The sequence below is a fragment of the Macaca nemestrina genome, chromosome 1 (genome assembly GCF_043159975.1).
Source record: "Macaca nemestrina isolate mMacNem1 chromosome 1, mMacNem.hap1, whole genome shotgun sequence".
Classification (NCBI taxonomy): Eukaryota; Metazoa; Chordata; class Mammalia; order Primates; family Cercopithecidae; genus Macaca; species Macaca nemestrina.
In genome coordinates, this window is record NC_092125.1 from 114,053,655 (window position 1) to 114,080,593 (window position 26,939).

Sequence of the window (26,939 nt, forward strand, 5' to 3'; positions counted from 1 at the left end):
AAATACTGTTTCTAGATTATGATCTGGGGATTTCATCACTTGAAAGCCTTTTATGTGTGTGTTTGTGATTTTGAGTGTAAGATTATGTTTGTTCTCAATTACCTGAAGGATATTTTTCATATCCTCAAAGCCAGAAATCATTTGGGTCTCCTCCTGAGTTCTTGGATCAAGCACAATTCTGGACCATGGAACTATGATGTAGCATTCTGTTTTAGGGCTGCCATCTTAGGAGTTGAGAGGAAAATAGACTGTACTTGTAGGATTTGGAATACTTGGGGAAAAGGTAGTGCCAAATTTAAGTAGCCTTGGCACTCACATATCAAAAGTAGATTAGCTCTCAGGAGCTAGCATTAGGTATAAAAAAGACTTCACATGGCTTGTGGCTTCCTGGATTGGAGGACTTAATATTATAAAGATGTCAGTTCTCCCCGAAACAATCTTTAGATGCAGTGTGATCCCAGTCAGCAACGTCAACCAACACTTGCAGCTTCTAATCTGATCTAAAAAGAAGAAGAAAAAAATGAAAAGGATTTTTTATTTTTTCCCTCTTGGGACTTGACAAGATGATTCTAAAATATATTGATACATATAAAGGGCCAAGGATGAATAAAGTACTCTTGAAGAAAAAGAAGGTGGAAAGCCTTGCTTTAGTAGGTCCCAAGATGTATTTTTAAAAAGCAATGTGATACTGACACAGTTACAGACAGATAGACTAATGAGTCAGAATTGAAAGACCAGACCCTTTCCAGATTCTTCTTACAGGGATCCTTGATTTATGATGGCGATGGCATTTCAAAGCAGTGGGAAGAGACAGTCTTTTCAATAAATGGTGCTAGAATAATCAGATATTCATATAGGAAAAAAAGAAGAAATTAGATGCTTACCTCACACCATATGCAAAAAACTCCAGATGGATACAGACCTAAATGTGAAGAGTAAAGATAAAACTTTAAGGCGCACACACACACACATTGTATATATGCATGTGTATGTGTCTAGCTATATGTATATAGCCGTATATGCACACACACCCCCCCCACACACACACACACGTGCACCTTCATAACTGTAGGGTATTGAAATGTTTCTTCTATGATACAATAACCTGTTATCAGAAGTTATGTATTTGATTCATAAAATTAAGTACTTGTCTTTATCAAAAGATAAGATAAAGAGAAGACAGCCATACAATAAGACAATATTTGCTCTACATGTAATTGAAGAATATTAGCATCTAGAATATGTACAGATTCTTAAATCAATAAAAGACAATCCAATCTGAGAAAAACAGGCAAAATAATTTAAATAGGCTTTTCATAGAAGAGGAGGTAAAAATAGCTAGTAATCATAAAAAGAGTCCCCAACTTCTTTAATAATCAAAGAGAATTAAACCATAATGAGATTCTACCTCATTTCCATCAGATTAGCTAAAAATAAAAAGATTGCTAATACCAAGTGTTGATGAGGATATGGAACAACAGGAACTTGGTAGAAAGTGTATAATGTTACATACTTAGGAATAGTTCACCACATTGAAGTACTACAGTTGAAGATACATATACATACCTTATGACTCAGCAATTCTGCTCCTAGCTATATACACTAGAGAATCTTGGCTCACTAAGATACCTGTATAATAATGGTCTTTTTTGTCCCCGTAATTTTATTTTGCAGATTTTTAAACTGACTGAAAAATTGCAAAATTAATACAATGAATATGATAACATCTTAATAGATGGTAGCTAAGCAAAGCATAGTAGCTAGTAGAGAGAACGTACATGGGCTTTGAAGTCAGTGATATATGGCTTGAAACTTCAACTCCACCACTTACTAGCTGTGTGACCATGGGCAAGCTAATGAAATCTGTGAGCCTCATGTCTCTCATCTATAAACTGGAGGTAATAATATACCTACCATATTAGGTATTATAAGGATTAAATGCATTAATATATGTAAAGCACTGGGCATAAATGCTTGCAACATAGTAGTTCAGTAAATTATTGCTGCTTTTGTTTTTTTGTTTTCGTGGTGGTTAAAAATGATAATGATGCATTTTATTTTCTCAGGGCCTTTTAGTTACAGCATATTACTGATACATACTCATTTTTGGTTTTTCACAATGGAATGTATTACAAAATAATTCAGGGGAAAAATAGCAATTTTTTTTAGTTTGTATTGCTTTTTTTTTCTTTTCATTTTCCTATTATGACTTCAGCATTAGGAAGTACAAACCAAAGGGAAAATATGACCAGGGTGCAAGTGTTTTTTATAATTTAAATAATTATATAGAATTAAAATTTCCTTTTGAAGAATTGAAAACCCAAATATGATTTTATTAAAAGTAAAAGGAAACCAAGGCATAGAAAATTTAAATAACCTTATTAAGAAGTAATATTAGAAATAGAGTATATATTTTCTAATTTCTAGCCCAAGATCTCATACACTAAATTATGATATCAAAAATATAAACAAAAATCTTAAGGCAATAGCAGTAGCCTTTAGCACTAATGCTAAGGCCTTCATTTCCTTAGCTGCAAAAGAAATTAAATCACATGAAAAACTCTCGAGGCCCCTTTAATCTCCAGTGAAATTTGATTCTATGTCTGAAGGCCTCCTCATTGACCACCAAACCTCAGTTACCTTTTCCTCTTGGGAATTCCTCTCTGAACCCTATTCTGTATCATTCCAAACTGGTCATGATTATGTTACCATGTTATACCTTTACTTGCCTTTTCATAAACAATATCGTCTATCTCCTATTACATCACATTCTCTTGGGGATGCAGATCTTTTCCTTTTTTTTCTTTCTTTCCTTTTGTTTTTTTTTTTTTTTTTTTTTTTTTTTTGAGACGGGGTCTCGCTCTGTTGCCTATGCTAAAGTGCAATGGCATGATCTTGGTTCACTGCAGCCTCCACCTCCCGGGTTTAAAATTCTCCCACCTCAGCCTCCCAAGTAGCTGGGATTATAGGCGCACCACCACGCCCAGGTAATTTTTGTATTTTTAGTAGAGACCGGGTTTCACCATGTTGGCCAGGCTGGTTCCAAACTCCTGACCTCAGGTGATCCACCCTCCTTGGCCTCCCAAAGTGCTGGGATTACAGGCATGAGCCACCACACCCAGCTGCAAATCTTTTCTTATGTGTCTTTATATTTGTACACGTTTGAGTGCAAAAACATTTTTAATATCTATTTTTTTTTGTCCCTAGTAGCACCTAGCATAGTGATTTACAGAGTAGGCCCAAAATAGATGGATGATGATGACTGTCAGATTGTGGTTTACAAAAATATAACTAGCTCCCATAGCTATGATAACATGGGCATAGGATTCATGGGATTCTGCCTCAAAAGCAAATATGTTTGTTTTCCTTTGTTCCAGAAAGACAGCAAGAAGCGAATATTTTCTGGCATTCAACCTACAGGAATCCTCCACCTGGGCAATTACCTGGGAGCCATTGAGAACTGGGTGAGGTTACAGGATGAATATGACTCTGTATTATACAGCATTGTTGACCTACACTCCATTACTGTCCCCCAAGACCCAGCTGTCCTTCGGCAGAGCATCCTGGACATGACTGCTGTTCTTCTTGCCTGTGGCATAAACCCGGAAAAAAGCATCCTTTTCCAACAATCTCAGGTCAGCTTCTCAGATTAGAACTGAGAAAACTTTTATTTGCAGATTATTTGAGGAAAAAATGTTGAATGGTTCACACAGCCCCTGCTTGTGATTTTTAAAAAGTGTTTGAAGGTGACTTTTTCAAATGTGATTTTTTTTTCAGCTTAATGTTTTACTTGTGTTTATATCATTAACTATCATTATATTGTAAGAGTATTTTTCAGCTTTTCCTCTACTGTATTTGGTAAGTTTATGATGCTTCATATACCAAAGAGTTGTGTTTCATGAGTACTTCTAGCCCTGGAGTTGTTTTGCTATGCTGGGTTGCTTTCAAACTGATTACTTTGTATTGTTGACTAATCTCCATGAGATCAGGGATAGAAATTAGTGACCAATAGTTTTATGTAATTCCAATGTTGCTTTATTAGATGTTGTATTTGGAAGGTCTGTTGGATAATTCCCACTGTTCATTCTTTGTTTTTGAGAAGATTTGATAGCACAAGTTGGGAAATTGGAAGACAAAGTTTCAGTGTCTTGTGTCTAGGCCAAGAAAGGCTTCATAGTAAAGCCAAAATATTTGACTCATATCTTCACTATGGATGAATCAGTTTATTCTTGGACAGGCAGATAGTCTGGTCTAGAGACAAGGCAATCAAGATACACACTAGAAAAAGATAAAAATTCTAACTAGATCGTGCCTTCATTATGTATCTGCTTTAACCTTAGGACAAAGCCCAGCCAAGGAATGGTATGTTATACATGCTATGGTATATGTTAACATGCGTGCATATTTGTAACCTTCTTTGATTGTACATTTCTATCATTATTTTTATATATGTTTTGTTATACATAAAACTTAAGGTAACGATTCTTACAGAGCAGACTGTTAAAAAATATGTGATAAATGAAAAGAGTATAATGATCCCTTGGCATCCAAAGAGTGTTGGTTCCAGGACCACCAAAGCTACCAAAATCTGCAGATGCTCAAGTTCCTTATATAAAATGGAATCATATTTGCATATAACCTACACATATTCTTTCATATACTTTAAACCATCTCTACATTACTTGTAATAACCTAATACAATATAAATGCTCTGCAAATAGTTGTTATACTGTATTGTTTTTTAATTTGTATTACTTTTCTATTGTGGTATTGTTATTTTTTGATGCCTAAATACACATTAATTTCATATATATATATAAATTTTTTAAATTTTTAGAGATTAGGAGGGTGTATGTGCAGTTTTGTCACATGAATATGTTGTGTAGTGGTGAAGTCTGAGCTTTTAGTGTCCCTGTCACCCGAATAGTGAACATTGTACTCAATAGGTGATTTTTCAACCAACATCCTCTTCCCCACTTTTGGAGTCGCTCTGTATGTCCATGTGTACCTATTGTTTAGTTCCCACTTATAAGTGAGAACATGCAGTATTTGTTTTTCTGTTTCTGAATGATTTCACTTAGGGTAATGGCCTCTATTTCATGTTGTCCTCCATGTTGCTGCAAAAGACATGATTTCATTCCTTGTTATGATTGTGTAGTATTCCATAGTGTATATATAGTGGTGGTGTTATTTTTTATTTGTTGTTTTTTCCTAATATTTTCAATCTGCTGTTTGGTTGAGTCCATGGATGCAGAACACACAAATTCAGAGGGCCAACTCTATGTTTAAAAAATAAATGCAGTTATCAACTTTGTTGCCAGCTTGGAGATAATTTGATAAAATAATAGAATCTGATCATTAAAAGGACCATAAGGGCAATTTACTGCAACTCCGTTCCTTATAGTTGGTCAGGAAGGCTTTACTTGCACATGACTTTTCAAATTCAGTGTTGGACAAATCCAGTTACTATAAAATACTTGCTTTTATTGACTGAATATCTACCTCCATATAATTTCCATTTGTTCATTTAATTTCTGCTCGGTAAAAAACACAATAAATCAACTCTGCTTCCACACAACTGCTCTTCAAATACTTGGAAAGACATTTATTATGTACCATTTGTATCTTACTCTGTAGGTCCTTACCGTATAGGTCTTTCCTTCTACAAACTAGCTATCCCAAGGTCTCTCGCCTTCTTGGTCATCCTCTCTCAAAAGCACTCTCATCTTCTTTCTGAAAAGAACGTGCCTCAAGCTTCACATCCATTGCCAGCGTTGGAGAGCTGTTCATCAGTAGAGCCACTTTTTGAGTCACCTAATGCATTTTGCAAAGCACATCATCTTCACTTCATCTAAGCTGTTTTTAATACAAGCTGGCTTTTGATCCTTATCAGATACTATTTCTAAAAATTATATTCCCAGCCACAAGTACCTATTTCCATACTTCTTGTGGATGAATGTCTAATCTCCACAAAGTAACCACTTGCCAGATTGCTTTTTAAAATGGTCTTTAATATTAAAGACTTATTTACAACTACATCCTATACTTGCACTTTGAACTCAATCTCTCAGGAATGATTACCATATTATAATTTTTTTCTACTTTGTAAAGGATTTTAGCAGTGACCTTCATAAGCATCTAAAATTTGCAATAATTGAGATATTTTCTTCCATGTGGTACTTTGTTGTTCAAAATAGCAATTGAAAAAGTAACCCACTATATGGGAGACTTTGTAAAGACTTCCCCATAAAGGAGGGACAAAATTCACCTTCTCTTAAAATGGAACCTAATGAGCTCATTGGGTCTAGGTCGGAGAGTGGAAGGGGCAGAGTTGACTGGTGTGTGCCTGTCTTCTCCTTATAGCTTTAATGCAGTTGTAAAGCTGTTTAATAATTCGCCTCTTTGCCATCCCTCACTTCAGCTCCATTGTGGAGAATTTTCATAGTTTGCCAGCAAAATTTAAGGGAGGCACTCATCTTGCCTACATTATACAATTTGTCTCACAAAGGCAATATGAAAAATTTCCTCAGGTGTCTTTGTAACCTAAGATAAACTTGGTTCTTAGCCATTTCATTCTTTGACTCAGGCAACCAACCTTATTACAACTCGATGGATGGATGGATGGATGGATGGATGGATGGATGGATGGATGGATGGGATAGTTTATCAGGCTTTCTTTCCCCCTTTTTAAAAAAATGTAATTTAATTTAAAAATGTTTTTAACAATTTATAACAGTAGAGAGAATAATATACTGTACCCCATCTCTTGTTAACATTTTGTTATTTATCTCACTGATGTTACTTTCTTTTCTTTTTTTTTTTTTCTTTTTTGAAAGAGAGATAGGGTCTTGCTCTGTTGCCCAGCCTGGAGTGCAGTGGTGTGATCATAGCTCACTGCAGCTTCAAACTCCTGGGCTCAACATCCTCCTACATTAGCCTCCTGAGTAACAGCTGAGACTTCAGGTGTATTCCATCATACCTGGCTTTTTTTTTTTTTTTTTCTTCGAGAAATGGGTCTCACAACGTTGCCCAGGCTGGAATCAAACTCCTGGGCTCAAGTGATCCTCCCAACTTGGCCTTCCAAAGTGTTGGGATTATAGGAATGAGCCACTGTGCCTAGTCGATGTTATTTTCTTTTTGAAGTATTTCAAAGCAGATACTGCACATCATGGCATTCCAATTCCTAAATATTTTAGCGTGCCACTATAAATCCAGGAAATTTTCTTACATTACCATAATACTGTATGACACCTAACAATGATCATTCCGTATTATCATCTAAAACCCAAATTACCCTGACTCTCCCAAAAATGTATTTTATAGTAGGCTTGTTTGAGTGAAGATCTACCAAGGTTCACATATTATATTTGGTTATGGATCTCAAGTCTCTTTTCTTTATGCCTTTTGATTTGTTCATCACACTTTATTTCCTGTAAAGTTAGTCCTGTGCTTAAAAATAATTAAAACTTTGATTTTTTATGCTTCTACTTTTTTTCTCACCTTTGATGTATTGATCAAGTTTTCTTTTGTTTTCTATAAAGTTAGTTCTTTTGAACTTCAAAATCTTAGTTTTTTAGTTGCTTTCTCTTTACACTAATCTGTGTTAGCTGATGGTTAGTGACTATAAACTACTGTCCCACATAGTTGCTCATCACCATTTTCATTAATTTGAGTAGAAGCTGTGCTTATCTACTGCCCATGGATTACCTAGAAATGACCATTAGACATCAGCTCCATTAGAGTGGCCATAATGCTTCAGTTTGTTCATGGATGCTGATGGAAAGGTCCTCCTCATGCCTTATCTTTACAGCCATGAAGGCATGTATTGGCTTTTGCTTCTTAGAACCATTTTTCAGGTAGAAGTATAAGTGAATAAACCAGTCTTCTGGAAACAGTTATTATCTTAGCCACATGACCCCATTATTTACAGAGTTCTAGTAGGTGAAAAATAATCATGGCGATGACTTAGGTTTTGTAATACAAAAATCAATAATCAATAACTGTCTTTTTTTCTTTTTCATTTTCTTCTTTTTAACAGGCAATGCTAGGAAGAATTTTTTCTTTTTTCTTTATTTTATTTTATTATTATTATTTTTTTTTTCCAGATAGAAAACTGAATATGCTTTATAGCCAAGTAGCCAGATCTATTAATTCAGGGTAGGAAAAATGTAAGCATTTTATCTTTGCATGACAAAAAGAATCTGAGATAGAGCACATAAAAGCTAAGGCCCAGGATAAATTATTCAAAATATAAGAAAGATACAAGGAAAATTAATAGATGCCTTGAACAGAATAAGAGTGCTAAAGGTATATGACCCACCACACAGAAGGTTTCTTGAGGGGTGTCTGTAGCAACAGTAGTAATAGCACTGGCTGAAAGACATTTAGGTCTTCACCAACATCTGTTTGAGTAGGAAGCAGGGATGTGAAGGTGACAAAACTGGAAAGGTTCTGTTCTTTAAAACTCCCTATGAAGGAAAGAGATTCAGCAATCCTGGTCAGTTCTCAATATCTCTAGAGAAAGTGCCTCTGTTAAGTCATCCAAAGGGGTAAGGTGAGGTAATGCACATGATCTGTCAATTCATCAATATCATCACTTCAATAGTGGCTCAGGGATCCCAATGGTAGATTTCTGACTGGATTCCTGGAATTCTTTTTTTTTTTTTTTTTTTGGAGACAACGTAGGTTTTGGAGACCAGGCTGGTCTCCAACTCCTGGGCTGAAGCAAGTCTTCTCCTGCCTCAGCCTCCAAAAGTGTTGGGATTACAGACATGAGCCACTGTGCTCAGCTAGGTTCCTGGGATTCTTCGTAATCTCTCTTTCACATTTTTTGATTTCTTTTTTTTTTTTTTTTAAATTTATTTATTATTATTATACTTTAAGTTGTAGGGTACATGTGCATAACGTGCAGGTTTGTTACATATGTATACTTGTGCCATTTTGGTGTGCTGCACCCATCAACTCGTCATTTACATCAGGTATAACTCCCAATGCAATCCCTCCCCTCTCCCCCCTCCCCATGATAGGCCTCTGTGTGTGATGTTCCCCTTCCTGAGTCCAAGTGATCTCATTGTTCAGTTCCCACCTATGAGTGAGAACATGCGGTGTTTGGTTTTCTGTTCTTGTGATAGTTTGCTAAGAATGATGGTTTCCAGCTGCATCCATGTCCCTACAAAGGACACAAACTCATCCTTTTTGATGGCTGCATAGTATTCCATGGTGTATATGTGCCACATTTTCTTAATCCAATCTGTCACTGATGGACATTTGGGTTGATTCCAAGTCTTTGCTATTGTGAATAGTGCTGCAATAAACATACGTGTGCATGTGTCTTTATAGCAGCATAATTTATAATCCTTTGGGTATATAACCAGTAATGGGATGGCTGGGTCATATGGTACATCTAGTTCTAGATCCTTGAGGAATCGCCATACTGTTTTCCATAATGGTTGAACTAGTTTACAATCCCACCAACAGTGTAAAAGTGTTCCTATTTCTCCACATCCTCTCCAGCACCTGTTGTTTCCTGACTTTTTCATGATCGCCATTCTAACTGGTGTGAGATGGTATCTCATTGTGGTTTTGATTTGCATTTCTCTGATGGCCAGTGATGATGAGCATTTTTTCATGTGTCTGTTGGCTGTATGAATGTCTTCTTTTGAGAAATGTCTGTTCATATCCTTTGCCCACTTTTTGATGGGGTTGTTTGTTTTTTTCTTGTAAATTTGTTTGAGTTCTTTGTAGGTTCTGGATATTAGCCCTTTGTCAGATGAGTAGATTGCAAACATTTTCTCCCATTCTGTAGGTTGCCTGTTCACTCTGATGGTAGTTTCTTTTGCTGTGCAGAAGCTCTTTAGTTTAATGAGATCCCATTTGTCAATTTTGGCTTTTGCTGCCGTTGCTTTTGGTGTTTTAGACATGAAGTCTTTGCCCATGCCTATGTCCTGAATGGTACTACCTAGGTTTTCCTCTAGGATTTTTATGGTATTAGGTCTAACATTTAAGTCTCTAATCCATCTTGAATTAATTTTCGTATAAGGAGTAAGGAAAGGATCCAGTTTCAGCTTTCTACTTATGGCTAGCCAATTTTCCCAGCACCATTTATTAAATAGGGAATCCTTTCCCCATTTCTTGTTTCTCTCAGGTTTGTCAAAGATCAGATGGCTGTAGATGTGTGGTATTATTTCTGAGGACTCTGTTCTGTTCCATTGGTCTATATCTCTGTTTTGATACCAGTACCATGCTGTTTTGGTTACTGTAGCCTTGTAGTATAGTTTGAAGTCAGGTAGCGTGATGCCTCCAGCTTTGTTCTTTTGACTTAGGATTGTCTTGGAGATGCGGGCTCTTTTTTGGTTCCATATGAACTTTAAAGCAGTTTTTTCCAATTCTGTGAAGAAACTCATTGGTAGCTTGATGGGGATGGCATTGAATCTATAAATTACCTTGGGCAGTATGGCCATTTTCACGATATTGATTCTTCCTATCCATGAGCATGGTATGTTCTTCCATTTGTTTATGTCCTCTTTTATTTCACTGAGCAGTGGTTTGTAGTTCTCCTTGAAGAGGTCCTTTACATCCCTTGGAAGTTGGATTCCTAGGTATTTTATTCTCTTTGAAGCAATTGTGAATGGAAGTTCATTCCTGATTTGGCTCTCTGTTTGTCTGTTACTGGTGTATAAGAATGCTTCTGATTTTTGCACATTAATTTTGTATCCTGAGACTTTGCTGAAGTTGCTTATCAGCTTAAGGAGATTTTGGGCTGAGACAATGGGGTTTTCTAAATATACAATCATGTCATCTGCAAACAGGGACAATTTGACTTCTTCTTTTCCTAACTGAATACCCTTGATTTCTTTCTCTTGCCTAATTGCCCTAGCCAGAACTTCCAACACTATGTTGAATAGGAGTGGTGAGAGAGGGCATCCCTGTCTTGTGCCAGTTTTCAAAGGGAATTTTTCCAGTTTTTGCCCATTCAGTATGATATTGGCTGTGGGTTTGTCATAGATAGCTCTTATTATTTTGAGGTACGTTCCATCAATACCGAATTTATTGAGCGTTTTTAGCATGAAGGGCTGTTGAATTTTGTCAAAAGCCTTTTCTGCATCTATTGAGATAATCATGTGGTTCTTGTCTTTGGTTTTGTTTATATGCTGGATTATGTTTATTGATTTGCGAATGTTGAACCAGCCTTGCATCCCAGGGATGAAGCCCACTTGATCATGGTGGATAAGCTTTTTGATGTGTTGCTGAATCCGGTTTGCCAGTATTTTATTGAGGATTTTTGCATCGATGTTCATCAGGGATATTGGTCTAAAATTCTCTTTTTTTGTTGTGTCTCTGCCAGGCTTTGGTATCAGGATGATGTTGGCCTCATAAAATGAGTTAGGGAGGATTCCCTCTTTTTCTATTGATTGGAATAATTTCAGAAGGAATGGTACCAACTCCTCCTTGTACCTCTGGTAGAATTCAGCTGTGAATCCATCTGGTCCTGGACTTTTTTTGGTTGGTAGGCTATTAATTATGGCCTCAATTTCAGAGCCTGCTATTGGTCTATTCAGGGATTCAACTTCTTCCTGGTTTAGTCTTGGAAGAGTGTAAGTGTCCAGGAAATTATCCATTTCTTCTAGATTTTCCAGTTTATTTGCGTAGAGGTGTTTATAGTATTCTCTGATGGTAGTTTGTATTTCTGTGGGGTTGGTGGTGATATCCCCTTTATCATTTTTAATTGCGTCGATTTGATTCTTCTCTCTTTTCTTCTTTATTAGTCTTGCTAGTGGTCTGTCAATTTTGTTGATCTTTTCAAAAAACCAACTCCTGGATTCATTGATTTTTTGGAGAGTTTTCTGTGTCTCTATCTCCTTCGGTTCTGCTCTGATCTTAGTTATTTCTAGCCTTCTGCTAGCTTTCGAATGTGTTTGCTCTTGCTTCTCTAGTTCTTTTAATTGCGATGTTAGAGTGTCAATTTTAGATCTTTCCTGCTTTCTCTTGTGGGCATTTAGTGCTATAAATTTCCCTCTACACACTGCTTTAAATGTGTCCCAGAGATTCTGGTATGTTGTATCTTTGTTCTCATTGGTTTCAAAGAACATCTTTATTTCTGCCTTCATTTTGTTATGTACCCAGTAGTCATTCAGGAGCAGGTTGTTCAGCTTCCATGTAGTTGAGTGGTTTTGATTGAGTTTCTTAGTCCTGAGTTCTAGTTTGATTGCACTGTGGTCTGAGAGACAGTTTGTTATAATTTCTGTTCCTGTACATTTGCTGAGGAGTGCTTTACTTCCAATTACGTGGTCAATTTTGGAGTAAGTACGATGTGGTGCTGAGAAGAATGTATATTCTGTTGATTTGGGGTGGAGAGTTCTATAGATGTCTATTAGGTCTGCTTGCTGCAGAGATGAGTTCAATTCCTGGATATCCTTGTTAACTTTCTGTCTCGTTGATCTGTCTAATGTTGACAGTGGAGTGTTGAAGTCTCCCATTATTATTGTATGGGAGTCTAAGTCTCTTTGTAAGTCTCTAAGGACTTGCTTTATGAATCTGGGTGCTCCTGTATTGGGTGTATATATATTTAGGATAGTTAGCTCTTCCTGTTGAATTGATCCCTTTACCATTATGTAATGGCCTTCTTTGTCTCTTTTGATCTTTGATGGTTTAAAGTCTGTTTTATCAGAGACTAGTATTGCAACCCCTGCTTTTTTTTGTTCTCCATTTGCTTGGTAAATCTTCCTCCATCCCTTTATTTTGAGCCTATGTATGTCTCTGCATGTGAGATGGGTCTCCTGAATACAGCAGACTGATGGGTCTTGACTCTTTATCCAGTTTGCCAGTCTGTGTCTTTTAATTGGAGCATTTAGTCCATTTACATTCAAGGTTAAGATTGTTATGTGTGAACTTGATCCTGCCATTATGATATTAACTGGTTATTTTGCTCATTAGTTGGTGCAGTTTCTTCCTAGCCTCGATGGTCTTTACATTTTGGCATGTTTTTGCAATGGCTGGTACCGGTTGTTCCTTTCCATGTTTAGTGCTTCCTTCAGGGTCTCTTGTAAGGCAGGCCTAGTGGTGACAAAATCTCTAAGCATTTGCTTATCTATAAAGGATTTTATTTCTCCTTCACTTATGAAACTTAGTTTGGCTGGATATGAAATTCTGGGTTTAAAATTCTTTTCTTTAAGAATGTTGAATATTGGCCCCCACTCTCTTCTGGCTTGGAGAGTTTCTGCCGAGAGATCTGCTGTTAGTCTGATGGGCTTCCCTTTGTGGGTAACCCGACCTGTCTCTCTGGCTGCCCTTAAGATTTTTTCCTTCATTTCAACTTTGGTGAATCTGGCAATTATGTGTCTTGGAGTTGCTCTTCTCGAGGAGTATCTTTGTGGCATTCTCTGTATTTCCTGGATTTGAATGTTGGCCTGCCCTACTAGGTTGGGGAAGTTCTCCTGGATGATATCCTGAAGAGTGTTTTCCAACTTGGTTCCATTTTCCCCCTCACTTTTAGGCACCCCAATCAGACGTAGATTTGGTCTCTTTACATAATCCCATACTTCTTGCAGGCTTTGTTCATTTCTTTTTCTTCTTTGTTCTTTTGGTTTCTCTTCTCACTTCATTTCATTCATTTGATCCTCAATCGCAGATACTCTTTCTTCCAGTTGATCGAGTCGGTTACTGAAGCTTGTGCATTTGTCACGTATTTCTCGTGTCATGGTTTTCATCTCTTTCATTTCGTTTATGACCTTCTCTGCATTAATTACTCTAGCCATCAATTCTTCCACTTTTTTTTCAAGATTTTTAGTTTCTTTGCACTGGGTACGTAATTCCTCCTTTAGCTCTGAGAAATTTGATGGACTGAAGCCTTCTTCTCTCATCTCATCAAAGTCATTCTCCATCCAGCTTTGATCCGTTGCTGGCGATGAGCTGCGCTCCTTTGCCGGGGGAGATGCGCTCTTATTTTTTGAATTTCCAGCTTTTCTGCCCTGCTTTTTCCCCATCTTTGTGGTTTTATCTGCCTCTGGTCTTTGATGATGGTGATGTACTAATGGGGTTTTGGTGTAGGTGTCCTTCCTGTTTGATAGTTTTCCTTCTAACAGTCAGGACCCTCAGCTGTAGGTCTGTTGGAGATTGCTTGAGGTCCACTGCAGACCCTGTTTGCCTGGGTATCAGCAGCAGAGACTGCAGAAGATAGAATATTTCTGAACAGCGAGTGTACCTGTCTGATTCTTGCTTTGGAAGCTTCCTCTCAGGGGTGTACTCCACCCTGTGAGGTGTGGGGTGTCAGACTGCCCCTAGTGGGGGATGTCTCCCAGTTAGGCTACTCAGGGGTCAGGGACCCACTTGAGCAGGGAGTCTGTCCCTTCTCAGATCTCAACCTCCGTGTTGGGAGATCCACTGCTCTCTTCAAAGCTGTCAGACAGAGTCGTTTGCATCTGCAGAGGTTTTGGCTGCGTTTGTTATTGCCCTGTCCCCAGAGGTGGAGTCTACAGAGACAGGCAGGTTTCCTTGAGCTGCTGTGAGCTCCACCCAGTTCCAGCTTCCCAGCAGCTTTGTTTACCTACTTAAGCCTCAGCAATGGTGGGCGCCCCTCCCCCAGCCTGGCTGCTGCCTTGCTGGTAGATCACAGACTGCTGTGCTAGCAATGAGGGAGGCTCCGTGGGTGTGGGACCGTCCCGGCCAGGTGTGGGATATGATCTCCTGGTGTGCCTGTTTGCTTAAAGCGCAGTATTGGGGTGGGAGTTACCCGATTTTCCAGGTGTTGTGTGTCTCAGTTCCCCTGGCTAGGAAAAGGGATTCCCTTCCCCCTTGCGCTTCCCAGGTGAGGCAATGCCTCGCCCTGCTTCAGCTCTCGCTGGTCGGGCTGCAGCAGCTGACCAGCACTGATCGTCCGGCACTCCCCAGTGAGATGAACCCAGTACCTCAGTTGAAAATGCAGAAATCACCGGTCTTCTGTGTCGCTCGCGCTGGGAGTTGGAGACTGGAGCTGTTCCTATTCGGCCATCTTGCTCCGCCCCCCTTTTCTTTATTTTAAATTGACAAATAAAAATTGCATATATTTATGGTGTACAGCATGATGCTTTGAAAGATGTATACATTGCAAAATGGCAAAATCAAGGTATATAACATATCTATTACCTCACATACCTATCTTTAAGTGATTTTCAGATATACAATACGTTATTATTAACTATGGTCACCATGTTGTACCAGAGATCTCTTGAACTTATTCTTCTTGTCTGACTGAAATTTTGTGTCCTTTGACCAACATCTTCCCATTTCCTCTTGCCCCATTCTACTTTGCTTCTATGAGCTCGATTTTTTTAGATTTCACATATCAGTGAGCTTATGCAGTGTTTGTCTTTCTGTGCCTGGCTTATTTCACTTAACAAAATGCCCTCTGGGTTCATCCATGTTGTCATAACTGACAGGATTTCCTTTTTTAAGGCTGAATAGTATTCCATTGTGTGTATATACTGTATTTTCTTTTTCGGTTCATCTGTTGATGGACACTTAGGTTGATTCCATATTTTGGCTATTATGAATAGCGCTGCAATAAACATGAGAGTACAGATGTCTCTTTGACATACTGATTTTCTTTCCTTTGTATATATACCCATTAGAGGGATTGCTGATTTATATGGTAGTTCTGTTTTTAATTTTTTTGAGGAACCACCATACTGTTTTCCATAATGGCTGTACTAACTTTCTCACCAACAGTGTGCATGGGTTCCCTTTTTGCCACATCTTTGCCAACACTTGTTATCTTGTTTTTTGTTTGTTTGTTTGTTTTTTTGAGACGGAATCTCGTTTTGTCAGTGGCACGATCTCGTCTCACTACAACCTCTGCCTCCTGGGTTCAAGCAGTTCTCCTGCCTCAGCCTCCCAAATAGTTGGGATTACAGGCACCTGCCACCAAGCTCGGCTAATTTTTGTATTTTTAGTAGAGACAGGGTTTCACCATGTTGGCCAGGCTGGTCTCAAACTCCTGACCTCAAGTGATCTGCCCACTTTAGCCTCCCAAAGCACTGGGATTATAGGCCTGAGCCACCACACCTGGCTTGTTATCTTTTTAATAATAGTCATTCTAACAAGTGTGAGGTGATCAATCTGTGTAGTCTCCAATAGAGGGGCTGCTGAAAAGAAAATAATCATATTTTCAGATCTATTTTTAAAAAACATGCTTATTAGGAGACTATTTATTTACGATAGTGTCTCACTCTCTCACCCAGGTTGGAGTGCAGTGGTGGAGTGATAGCTCACTGCATCCCCAAACTCCTGGGCTCCTCAAGCAGTCCTCTTGTCACAGCCTCCCAAAGTGCTGGGAGTACAGGTGTGAGCCACTGTGCCTGGCCAGAAAACTATTTTTAAATGTGTAAGGCTGGCTGGACATGGTGGCTCACACCTGTAATACCAGCACTTTGGGAGGCTGAGGCAGGTAGATCACTTGAGGTCAGGAGCTCCAGATCAGCCTGGGTAACAAGGCGAAACCCTGTCTCTACAAAGAATACAAAAATTAGCCAGGCGTGGCATCGCATGCCTGTGCTCCCAGCTACTCAGGAGGGAGGCTGAGGCAGGAGAATTGCGTGAACCCAGGAGGCAGAGGTGGAAGTGAGCGGAGATCATGCCACTGCCCTCCAGCCTGGGCGACAGAGCAAGAACTTGTCTCAAAAAAGAAAACCACAATGTGTTAGTTTACCAAGCCATTTCATGTATATGACTTCTCTCTTAATCATCAAAACAGTCACAGGAATTAGATATTACTGTTATCTTTCACTAATGAATAAATTAAGGCATGAAGAGATTAAGTAAATTGCAAATGTACTTAAAATGATCTTTGAGGCCGGGCGCGGTGGCTCAAGCCTGTAATCCCAGCACTTTAGGAGGCCGAGACGGGCGGATCACGAGGTCAGGAGATCAAGACCATTCTGGCTAACAAGGTGAAACCCCGTCTCTACTAAAAAATACAAAAAACTAGCCGGGCGAGGTGGCGGGCGCCTGTAGTCCCAGCTACTCGGGAGGCTGAGGCAGGAGAATGGCGTAAACCCGGGAGGCGGAGCTTGCAGTGAGCTGAGATCCGGCCACTGCACTCCAGCCTGGGCGACAGAGCAAGACTCCGTCTCAAAAAAAAAAAAAAAAAAAAAAAAAAAATCTTTGAGCAGTATCTGGTACTTAGTAAATACTCAGCATATAGAACTTTTTCATTAGCTGCCTAAGGTCACCCAGCTCGTAGGTGGCAAAGCCAGGGCTTTTACAGTTTTCCCCTAAAGCACCACTTATGGAAGATGTACTCATGAGGCGGGAATCGTGTTCTGTCCCCTGCCTACGCACCCTACTCCAGCCCTCATGTCTCTGCCTCTGGAGATGCTGGTAGAGGGAAAGTGGGGAGTTGGAGCTGACCTCAAGGCCCTCATTATTTCTTACCTGAACAATTAAATTACCCTTTCACTCCTGCCCTAGCTTTATGGTTTGGCAGTTCATTCCCCACCAGGCAGCCATAGTCACCTTTCTACTAAAAATACATCAGCATCTCTCTCCTGCCCTCAGGTAAAAATCTAAACCCAGCTTAGCTAGAAATCCCTTAAAAAATGAAGCCCCAGAGTACACTAGACCAGTGTTTCTTCTACTACACCACTAAGTTATGCAGACCTTTTGTTATCAGTTTATTTTGTGTTTGGATGATCTGATTAACTTCTACCAATGACCCTTTAAAGCTGAAGCCAAAATACTTTCTTCTGGTTTAATTTTGAGAAGATTTGATAAATCAGTCCTTAACTTACAAAACAGATAAATTAGATATTATTTATCTACATTTTTAAAAGGCTTTTTGCTAGTTCCTTTATACTGGTAGGTTTATAGTGTACTTAAGTATTTAATTGATCATTAAATATGTAACAGAAAGGATAAGAATTTAGAAAACAATTTTATTTAATGTTTTGGGAGCCAATTCCAGTTACATTAGTTATACCTGCCTCCCCATCACACAATTATTTACAAGTAAAATTAAGAAGTTTTGAAATTATGAGTTAGAGAAAAGTATTATTTTATGATGTGCTTTCTTCAGCTATATTCATTGTGTTAAGCCAATTACTTACAGCTAAATTATAAAGGCTATTTTTCTGTGTGCTATTGTTGAACATCAGAAAAAGTTCTAATAATGGCTTGAAATAGGGAAAGGATTTAGCTATGTTACAATGTTGACTTTTACCAGTAATTTTCATCTCCAATCCTTTGCATTCTTTCCCAGCAGTCTGACTGGAACAATTCAGACTTACTGAAGATTTTTCTCATTATTTTCTTTTTCTTTCTCTCCCACTGGCCTCTAGTCATGTGCTTCCCCTAAAATATGTTCACCATATGTGCGGAATTTTATAGACCCTCTCTGCTCAAAGGTGTGTGTGTGTGTGTGTGTGTGTGTGTGTGTGTGTGTGACAGAGAGAGAGAGAGACACGTCGTGGGAAGGGGATCATGCCTATGTGTGTGTTTGGCAGAGGTTTCCATCCCTACGCCAGAGTCAATGGTCTTTTATTTCTAGCAAACCAGCAGGCCTGAGTGTAGATCCAATCTGAGTCCTACAGCTGCCTGTGGTACAGGCCTCTACATCTTTCACTGTTACTCTGCAGATGGAAGATAAAAGTGGAGGACCTAGCTCTAGGCACTGGATTTCTGCCAAGGCAAGGAGAAAAGGACAGTTGGGGCCACCAGATAATTGTGTTATGAGGGTCCAAAGAGACGAAGGAAAAGTGAGGGAGGAGAGGGGGATTTGCATCTCTGGAATGTGGGCTCATTCTTTAATTAGAGTTATGTTGTTTCCCAAGAAACAAAAATCAATAATGATAAAAGAAGAGAGACGATAGAGGAATTGGTTTCTGAATGATGGCCAAAGTAACTGACTACATAAATCTTGGCTTACTGTACATAAATAAAAGTTATACCTCACCAATTGTCCCTTGTCTTAGAGGTATAAAACCAAGGCCTTAAACTGGACAGAGAGTCTCGTGCTTCCCTTTATTCTGGTAATTTAGGAAACATATTTGAGTGTATTTATATTTGTTAAACTCTCAGAGTTGTTTGCTGCCAACATCAGGTGCTCTTTCAGCTCACAATGGAAAGGGAGCAAGTGTCTGCATAGATTCGTGGACTTGGAGAATATATTTGTAAAATTGGCATCACCTCCAAAGTTCCTAGGGGGAGATAAGAATCTAAATGGCCCATGGTATAAATAATAAGTTTGGAAAACTATTATATAATCAGACTCTGCATGTATTTCCTTCTCCACAGTTTCCAATAATACCACTTCCTTGCCTGGATCTATACTCCTCTGTGACATGATGAACAAGTTGCAGTACTTGTGTTACTTCTGTGCCGGACATAGGAACAGGTGATAGGTTAATTACACCTTCAAGAAGAGTTCTTTTCTTGCTGTCAAAACAATAGTGGAAAAAAAAAAAAATACAGGCTTTGAAGCCAGATATACTCAGCTTGAATCTTACTGTCACTTCTTTTTGGTTGTGAGACTATGGGCAAGTGGCTCAAGCTCTCTGAACCCCATTTTTAATGTCTATAATAGCAATTTAAATAAGATAATATATTTTGTCTAGCAAATGTTAACTTTCTATCACCCTCCTCCACTATACACAATGCTCCCACCCTAGGCTCCTTGATACTGAGAAGGATTTATATAAGGGTAGAGTGGGATTAGAAGATGGAGATAAAGTTAATGACAATGCCTCTTTTTATCTTCAATAATAAAGTATTTTCAGAAGAGTTTGTTGTCTAAGGTTTTTTGAGGACTTTTTAAGAAATATTTCAAACATTCATAAAAGTATGAAGATGAATGGCTGCCTTTTGAATTGCTTACCTTTTGGCATACTTGCTTCATGTGGTTTTTGTTTTTTACACATTAAACATTACAAGTATAATAGAAACTTTTCTGCTTAGCTCTAATGCCGTTTTCCTCTGTGCCTTCCCGAGGTATTATATTGATTTGATATTCATGATTCCCACAAATGTGTTTCTATTTGTTGCATATAATATAGCCATTAACAATCTATATTATTTGTTTTGCATATTTTAAAACTATGTGAATGGCATCATGCTGCCCATATCCTCTTGCATCTATTTTTTGTGTACAGTGTTACATGCTTGGGATTTATTTAGTTTGACTGCTGTATAGTATTCCATTGTCTGCCTCCTTCACAGTTTATCGATTTTCCTGGCAAAGGATATTTGGATTTTCTTTCCAGCTTTTTGTTACTGCAAACAGTACTACAGAGGGCATACTTTTATCTGCCTTTTGTGCACATGTGAAAGACTTTTCTCTATTTTTTTATATTGATCTACAGACTCCTCACAATCGCAATGAAAATTTCAACATATATTTTTATATAAACTGACACACTGAATCTGAAATGTATAAGACCATGCAAAGTACTTAGAATACTCAAAACAACTTTGAAAAAGAAAACACAACTAGAGGACTTATACTGCCTTTTGAAGCTTACTATACAGCTATAATAATTGAGAGTGTGGTATGGACATAAGAATAGACTTACAGGTCACTGAAAAGAAATAGGGAATCAAGAAGTAGACCCACATATATATGGTCAAATATTTTCAATGAAGGGTTCAAAGCAGTTCAGTGGGGAAAAGATAGTTTTTCAGCAAAGGACGTTAGGTCTCCAACTAGATGTCCATGTGAGGGAGAACATGAACCTTGACTCTCAGCTCATAGCATTCGCAAAAAAGATCAACTTAAAACCACCATAGACTTAAATGTAAAATCTAAAGCTATGAAACTTCTGAAAGAAAATATGGGGAAAATTTTCCAGGCCTTGAGAATAGGCCAAGATTTCTTAACAGTACACAAAATCACTTAATATAAGAGAAACTATTGATAACATTTAGTTTCATCAAAAGATAAAGCCTCTGTTCTTCAAAAACGCCATTAAGAAAATGAAAAGGTCACCCATAAAGTGGGAGCAAATATTCACAGTACATATATCTGGCAAGGCTTTTATCCAGCTGTATAAAAAACTCTTATCTCAGTAATAAGGAGAGAAACTAATTTTTTTTCTTTTTTCTTTTTTTTTCTGAGATGGAGTCTTGCTCTGCATCCAGGCTGGAGAACAGTGGCGGGATTTCGGCTCACTGAAACCTCCGCCTCCCGAGTTCAAACAATCCTCCTGCCTCGGCCTCCAGAGTAACTGGGGTTACAGGCGCCCACAACCATGCCTGGCTAATTTTTGTATTGTTAGTAGAGATAGGGTTTCACCATGTTGACCAGGCTGGTCTTGAACTTCTGACCTCAAGTGATCCTCCTGCCTCAGCCTCCCAAACTGCTGGGATTACAGGCATGAGGCACCGTGCCCAGCCATGCTAATATTTTAAATAGTCACTATATTTGAGTAGACATTTCACAAACAAAGATAACAAATGGGGCCAGGCACAGTGGCTCACGCCTGTAATCCCAGCACTTTGGGAGGCCGAGGCAGGTGGATCATGAGGTCAGGAGTTCAAGACCAGCCTGACCAATATGGTGAAACCGTGTCTCTACTAAAAACACAAAATTTAACCGGACTTGGTGGTGCACACTGTAGTCCCAGCTACTCGGGAGGCTGAGGCAGGAGAATCACTTGAACCCAGGAGGTGGAGGTTTCAGTTAGCCGAGATCGTGCCACTGATTCCAGCCTGGGTGACAGTGCAAGACTCCATCTCAAAAATAATAATAATAATAATAGTAACAAATGGCTAATAAGCACATGAAAAGTTCAACATCATAGTCATCAGAAAAAAAACCATAGTAAGATACCAGTTCACCCACTTGGATGACCAAACTTAAAAATACTGTTAATACTATGCTTTGATAAAGTATGCTGAGAAACTGGGATTTTACATTGCTAATAACATTGCTAGTACCACTATATTTTACATTGCTAGTAACACTATAAAATGATAAATCTACCTTAGAGAACAGTTTGTCAAAGTTAAACGTATACTTACCACATGACCCAGCAATTCTACTCCTAGGTATTTACCCAAAAGACTTTACCAATAATCTACAAAAAGACTTGTACAAAACATGCTGAGTATTAAAGCCAAGCATAAGGGTTTATGTCATATAATTTCATTTAAGTGATATAGAATAAGCCAAACCAATCCACAGTAACAAAACTGATCAGTGGTTTCCAAGAGCAAAGGGTACAAAGGGACATGAGAGATCTTTTTCGGGGGAATTGAAATTTTTCTGTATCTTGATTGGTGTGTTGGTTACACATGTGTATAGATTTGTCAGAATTCATTGAACTGAACAGCTAAAACGAGTGCATCTTATTGTTTATAAAGTATGCCTCACTAGGCTTGATTTACTATATATAAATATATATATTTAGTCTATATATAATATATATAGTCTATAGTCTAAGTCTACAAATATATAGACTATATATATGGACTAAATATATACTAAAAATATATAATGTTTAAATGAATAGGCTCGTAGGATGTTGTTATATGAACCAAAAGAAAGAAGGAAAGCCCATGGAACTGTGTAGTGTAGGGAACACTGCAGGTAGTTTAGTGCAGCTAAAAAATTGGTATGAGCGAGGCGTGGTGGCTCATGCCTGTAATCCCAGCACTTTGGGAGGCCAAGGCAGGCAGATCACTTGAGCTCAGGAGTTCAAGACCAGCCTGGGCTACATGGCAAAACCCTGTCTGTATTAAAATTACAAAAAAAAAAAAAAAACTTAACCAGGCGTGGTGGCACTTGCCTATAATCCCAGCTACTTGGTGGGGCTGAGGCAGGAGAATCGCTTGAGCCTGGGAGGTCCAGGCTGCAGTGAGCCGAGGTCACACCACTGCACTCCAGCCTGGGCAACAGAGAAACAGAGAGAGAGAGACCCGTCTCAAAAAAAAAAAAAAAAAAAAAAAAAAAAGTTACAGTATGAGATTTTCATCTGATCTTTGAATCATGGATTCACAATGCAGCCAAGAAACAGCCTGCTCAGAGGTTTATTCCGCAAACTAATTATTTGATTTGTTGATGTATCATATTCCCTATACTGATAGTTCCTTTGTTTTAGTTATCAACTGCTTTTCTTTAATCCCCCAAAAGTCTCCTCCAATCCATAACTGTCAGCTATTTCCTTTCAGATTTTCTTTCTCCTTTCAGATTTTCCTTCCTTCCTTCCTTCCTTCCTTCCTTCCTTCCTTCCTTCCTTCCTTCCTTCCTTCCTTCCTTCCTTCCTTTCTTCCTTCCTTCCTCCCTCCCTCCCTCCCCCGCCTCCTCCTCCTTCTTCTTCTCCCTTTCTCCCTCTCTCCCTCTCTCCCTCCCTCCCTCCCTCCCTCCCTTCCTCCCTTCCTCCCTTCCTCCCTTCCTCCCTTCCTCCCTTCCTCCCTTCCTCCCTTCCTCCCTTCCTTCCTTCCTTCCTTCCTTCCTTCCTTCCTTCCTTCCTTCCTTCCTGTTTTTCTTGCCTTTCTTCTCTGTTTTTTTTTTGGGGTGGGGAGAGGGGAACAGAATCTCCCTCTATTGCCGAGGCTGGACTACAGTGGCATGATCTCGACTCACTACGACCTCCGCCTCCTGGGTTCAAGTGACTCTTGTGCCTCAGCCTCCCAAGTAGCTGGGACTATAGGTACGTGCCACCATGTCCAGCTAACCTTTTTGTACCACCATGCCTGACTAACTATTTTGTATTTTCAGTAGAGACGGGGTTTTGCCATGCTGGCCAGGCTGGTCTTGAACTCCTGACCTCAAATAATCCACCTGCCTTGGTTTCCTGAAGTGCTGGGATTACAGGCGTGAGCCACCATGCCCGGCCACCTCTCAGATTTTTTTCAGCCATTTTGTTTCTCTCTAATTGTAGATTTGTATTTCCAGCTATCTTCTAGACATCTCTATGTGACTATCTTCAAAGTCTCAAGTTCAGCGTATCTGAAACCGGACCTTTCTTTTTTGCCTCAAACCAGCCCTTCCATCTGACTTTTAAAAACAATTTGTTGAAACAAAAGTCACATAACATGAAATTTGCCATTTTTTCCAACTTGAGAAATATGTTTCATCTATATTTTTACATAGCTTTTTAAAAATTTTTGAAATTTATAAAACACACATTAAATTTATCATCTTAACCATTTATAAGTATATAGTTCTGTAATGTATATTCACATTGTTGAACAACCAATCTCCAGAACTTTTTCATCTTGCAAAACTGAAAATTCTATACCCATTAAACAATAACTCATTCCCCTCTTTCTCCGCCCAGTTCCTGGCAACTCCCACTTTACCTTTTGTTTCTATAAGTTTGACTACTCAAATGTATACCTCATACAGATAAATCATACAATATTGGTCTTTTTGTGGCTGGCTTATTTCATTTAGTATAATGTCCTCCAGGTTCACTCATATTGTAGCATGTGTCAGAATTTTCTTACTTTATAAGGCTGAATGATGTTACATCATATGTTTTTGTCACATTTCATTTATCTAGTCATCTTATAATGGACATTTGGGCTGCTTTCATCTTTCAGCTATTGTGAATGATGCCGTTACGGGCATGAGTGTACAAATATTCTTTGAGACCCTGCTTTCAATTCTTATGTATATATACGAGAAACGGAACTGCTGAATCATATGGTAATTCTATTTTTAATTTTCTGAGGGATCACTATGCTATTTTCCATAGCAGCTGCACCATTTTACATTCCAATCAACAGTGTACAAGAGTTCTAGTTACTCCATATCGTCACCACACTTACTATTTTCTGGGAGCTTTATATATATATATGTGTGTGTGTGTGTGTGTGTGTGTATATATATATATATATATATCAACCATCCTAGTGGATATGAGGTAATATCACATTATGGTTTTTATTTGCATTTCCCTAATTATTAGTAAGATTGGGCATCTCTTTCATGTGTTTGTTGGCCATTTGTGTATGTTCTTTGGAGAAATGTCTATTCAAATCCTTTGCCCATTTTTCAATCAAGTTTATGTTCTGTTTTGTTTTTGCTGTTGATTTGTAGGAGTCCTTTATTTTAAATTTTTAATTTAATAATAATTATTGTTTTATTTAATAATTTATAATTAAATTATAAATAATTTATTTAATATTATTATTAAATATTTAATCATTATTATTATTATTTGATATGGGGTATCTCTCTGTTGCTCAGGCTGGAGTGCAGTGGTGTTATCATAGCTCACTGCAGTCTTGACCACCCGGGTTCAAGCCATCCTTCTGCCTCAGCCTCCTGAGTAGCTGGGACTACAGGTACATGCCTCTATGCCTAGCTAATTAAAAAAAAAAATTGGTGGGGGGTGATAGATATGGGGCCTTCTTGTGTTGCCTAGGCTAGTCTTAAATTCCTGGGCTGAAACAATCCTCCTGCCTTGGCCTCCCAAGTGCTGGCATTAGTGGGGTGAGCCACCACGCCTGGCCTTAAGTGTTCTTTGTATCATCTGGATGTTAACTGCTTGTCAGACATATGATTTGCAAATATTTTTCTCCCATTTTATAGGTTGCCTTTTTACTCTGTTGATTGGGTCTCTTGATGGAGAGAAGTTTTAAATTTTGATGTAGCTCAAAAAACCTTTATTATTTTGTTGGACCTAAGTTCCTGGGGCTATCAAATATATCCACATAGAAGTTTTAAATAAAATCTTACTGAAAAGATAGGTTTGATAAAATATCAACTGTCTGCCATCAAGTTCTCTACAGGTCAGTTCTCTTATTTTTTGTCATGGTAGCTAATTTGGGGGATGTACTAGTGGTAGATTATTATTGTTCCCGATTATTCATTTTTATTTCTTGTAAGAGCAGAGATTATCAAACTTTCTGTGAAAGGATAGACAGTAAACATGTTAGACTTTGCAGGCAACACGTAGTCTCTATCGCCACTGCCATTGCTCCTATCTCTTCCCTGTTTTCTTTTTCTATTTCTTCCTCTCCTCTTTCTCCTCCTCCTCCTCCTCCATTTTTCCTCTTCTTTTTTTAAAAAAAATTTTTGATTACTCTTATGAAATGCAAACACCATTCTCAGCGCGTGGGTGGAACAGAAACAGTCCACAGGCCAGATTTGGCCTGGGAGCAGTAGTTTGCTGACCCCTGCTTGGGAGGATTGTATGTCCTCGCCCACTGCCTTGTGAATTCTCCTGTGGGAGAGGCATCTCTTTCTACCCCACTGATGTTGGACTTGTCCATGTGGTTTACTTTAGCCAGTGGAAAGTGAGTGGGCATGATGTACACCATGTCCAGGAAGAATCTTTAAGAGCCATTGCCTGTTTGCTCTAGCTCTCTTGCTCTTTTTCCTTCTGACATGAGAACAGAATGTTCAGATAGGGGCTATTTGTTCAATTTGGATCCTGAAATGAAAAGATCTATAAAGCAGAATTAGAGCCAATCTATAGGTACCAATATGTCATGTGAAAGAGGAAAAAACAATTTCTGTAAGCCACTTAAATTTGGGGGCTGTCTGTTACGCTGTATAGCCTAGCATGATCCGATGAATATATTGTTACAGGCAAACACACACACAAGCACAATAGGCAATAGAATTTACATAGAGGTGAGTTTTAAGTCAAGAATAGCCTGACAGAAGCTGCTTATTTAACTTTGGAAGTATTAGATTAAGAAAAAGTATAGAGAACTCCAAATGTGTACGGACAGATTTATTGGCATAGTACTGAGAAGAGGAAGACCAGTTGAAGAGAGTGAGCTTATACAGAGATTCTTTAATTGAAATCAGAACTCCAAAGTTCCTCTTAAGGGGATTTGTCATGGGGATAATAAGAGTCTAATAAAAATAACTCAGCATAAATTGCTAGTTTCCAAGAGGAAGCAATAAATGAGAATTTCTGAGTCTAAATAGTCATCCAAGTGTCCTAAGTAAAACGTACAGGACCCAATTCCTAGGAAGATAACATTTACATGTGAAAAAGTAAAATCTTAAGGGA

General features: G+C 38.5%; 1 protein-coding gene across 11 annotated transcripts in view; it reads left to right on the forward strand.

Annotated features, from left to right (window-relative positions):
• The window catches only part of LOC105479087 (tryptophanyl tRNA synthetase 2, mitochondrial), a 125,340-nt gene that overhangs the window by 70,085 nt on the left and 28,316 nt on the right, over positions 1-26,939 (forward strand). For 7 of the 11 annotated variants that reach the window (XR_011617584.1, XR_011617578.1, XR_011617587.1 and 4 more), the window contains one exon: positions 3,378-3,635. Coding sequence is in view for 5 of the 11 variants with exons in the window: in XM_071086924.1 (XP_070943025.1) it covers positions 3,378-3,635 (258 nt within the window). In the remaining 6 variants the exon portion in view is untranslated. Of the gene's footprint in view, positions 1-1,674; positions 1,899-3,377; positions 3,636-26,939 lie in introns of all 11 variants that reach the window. The other 4 variants (XR_011617581.1, XR_011617583.1, XR_011617586.1 and 1 more) reach the window with 2 other exon arrangements.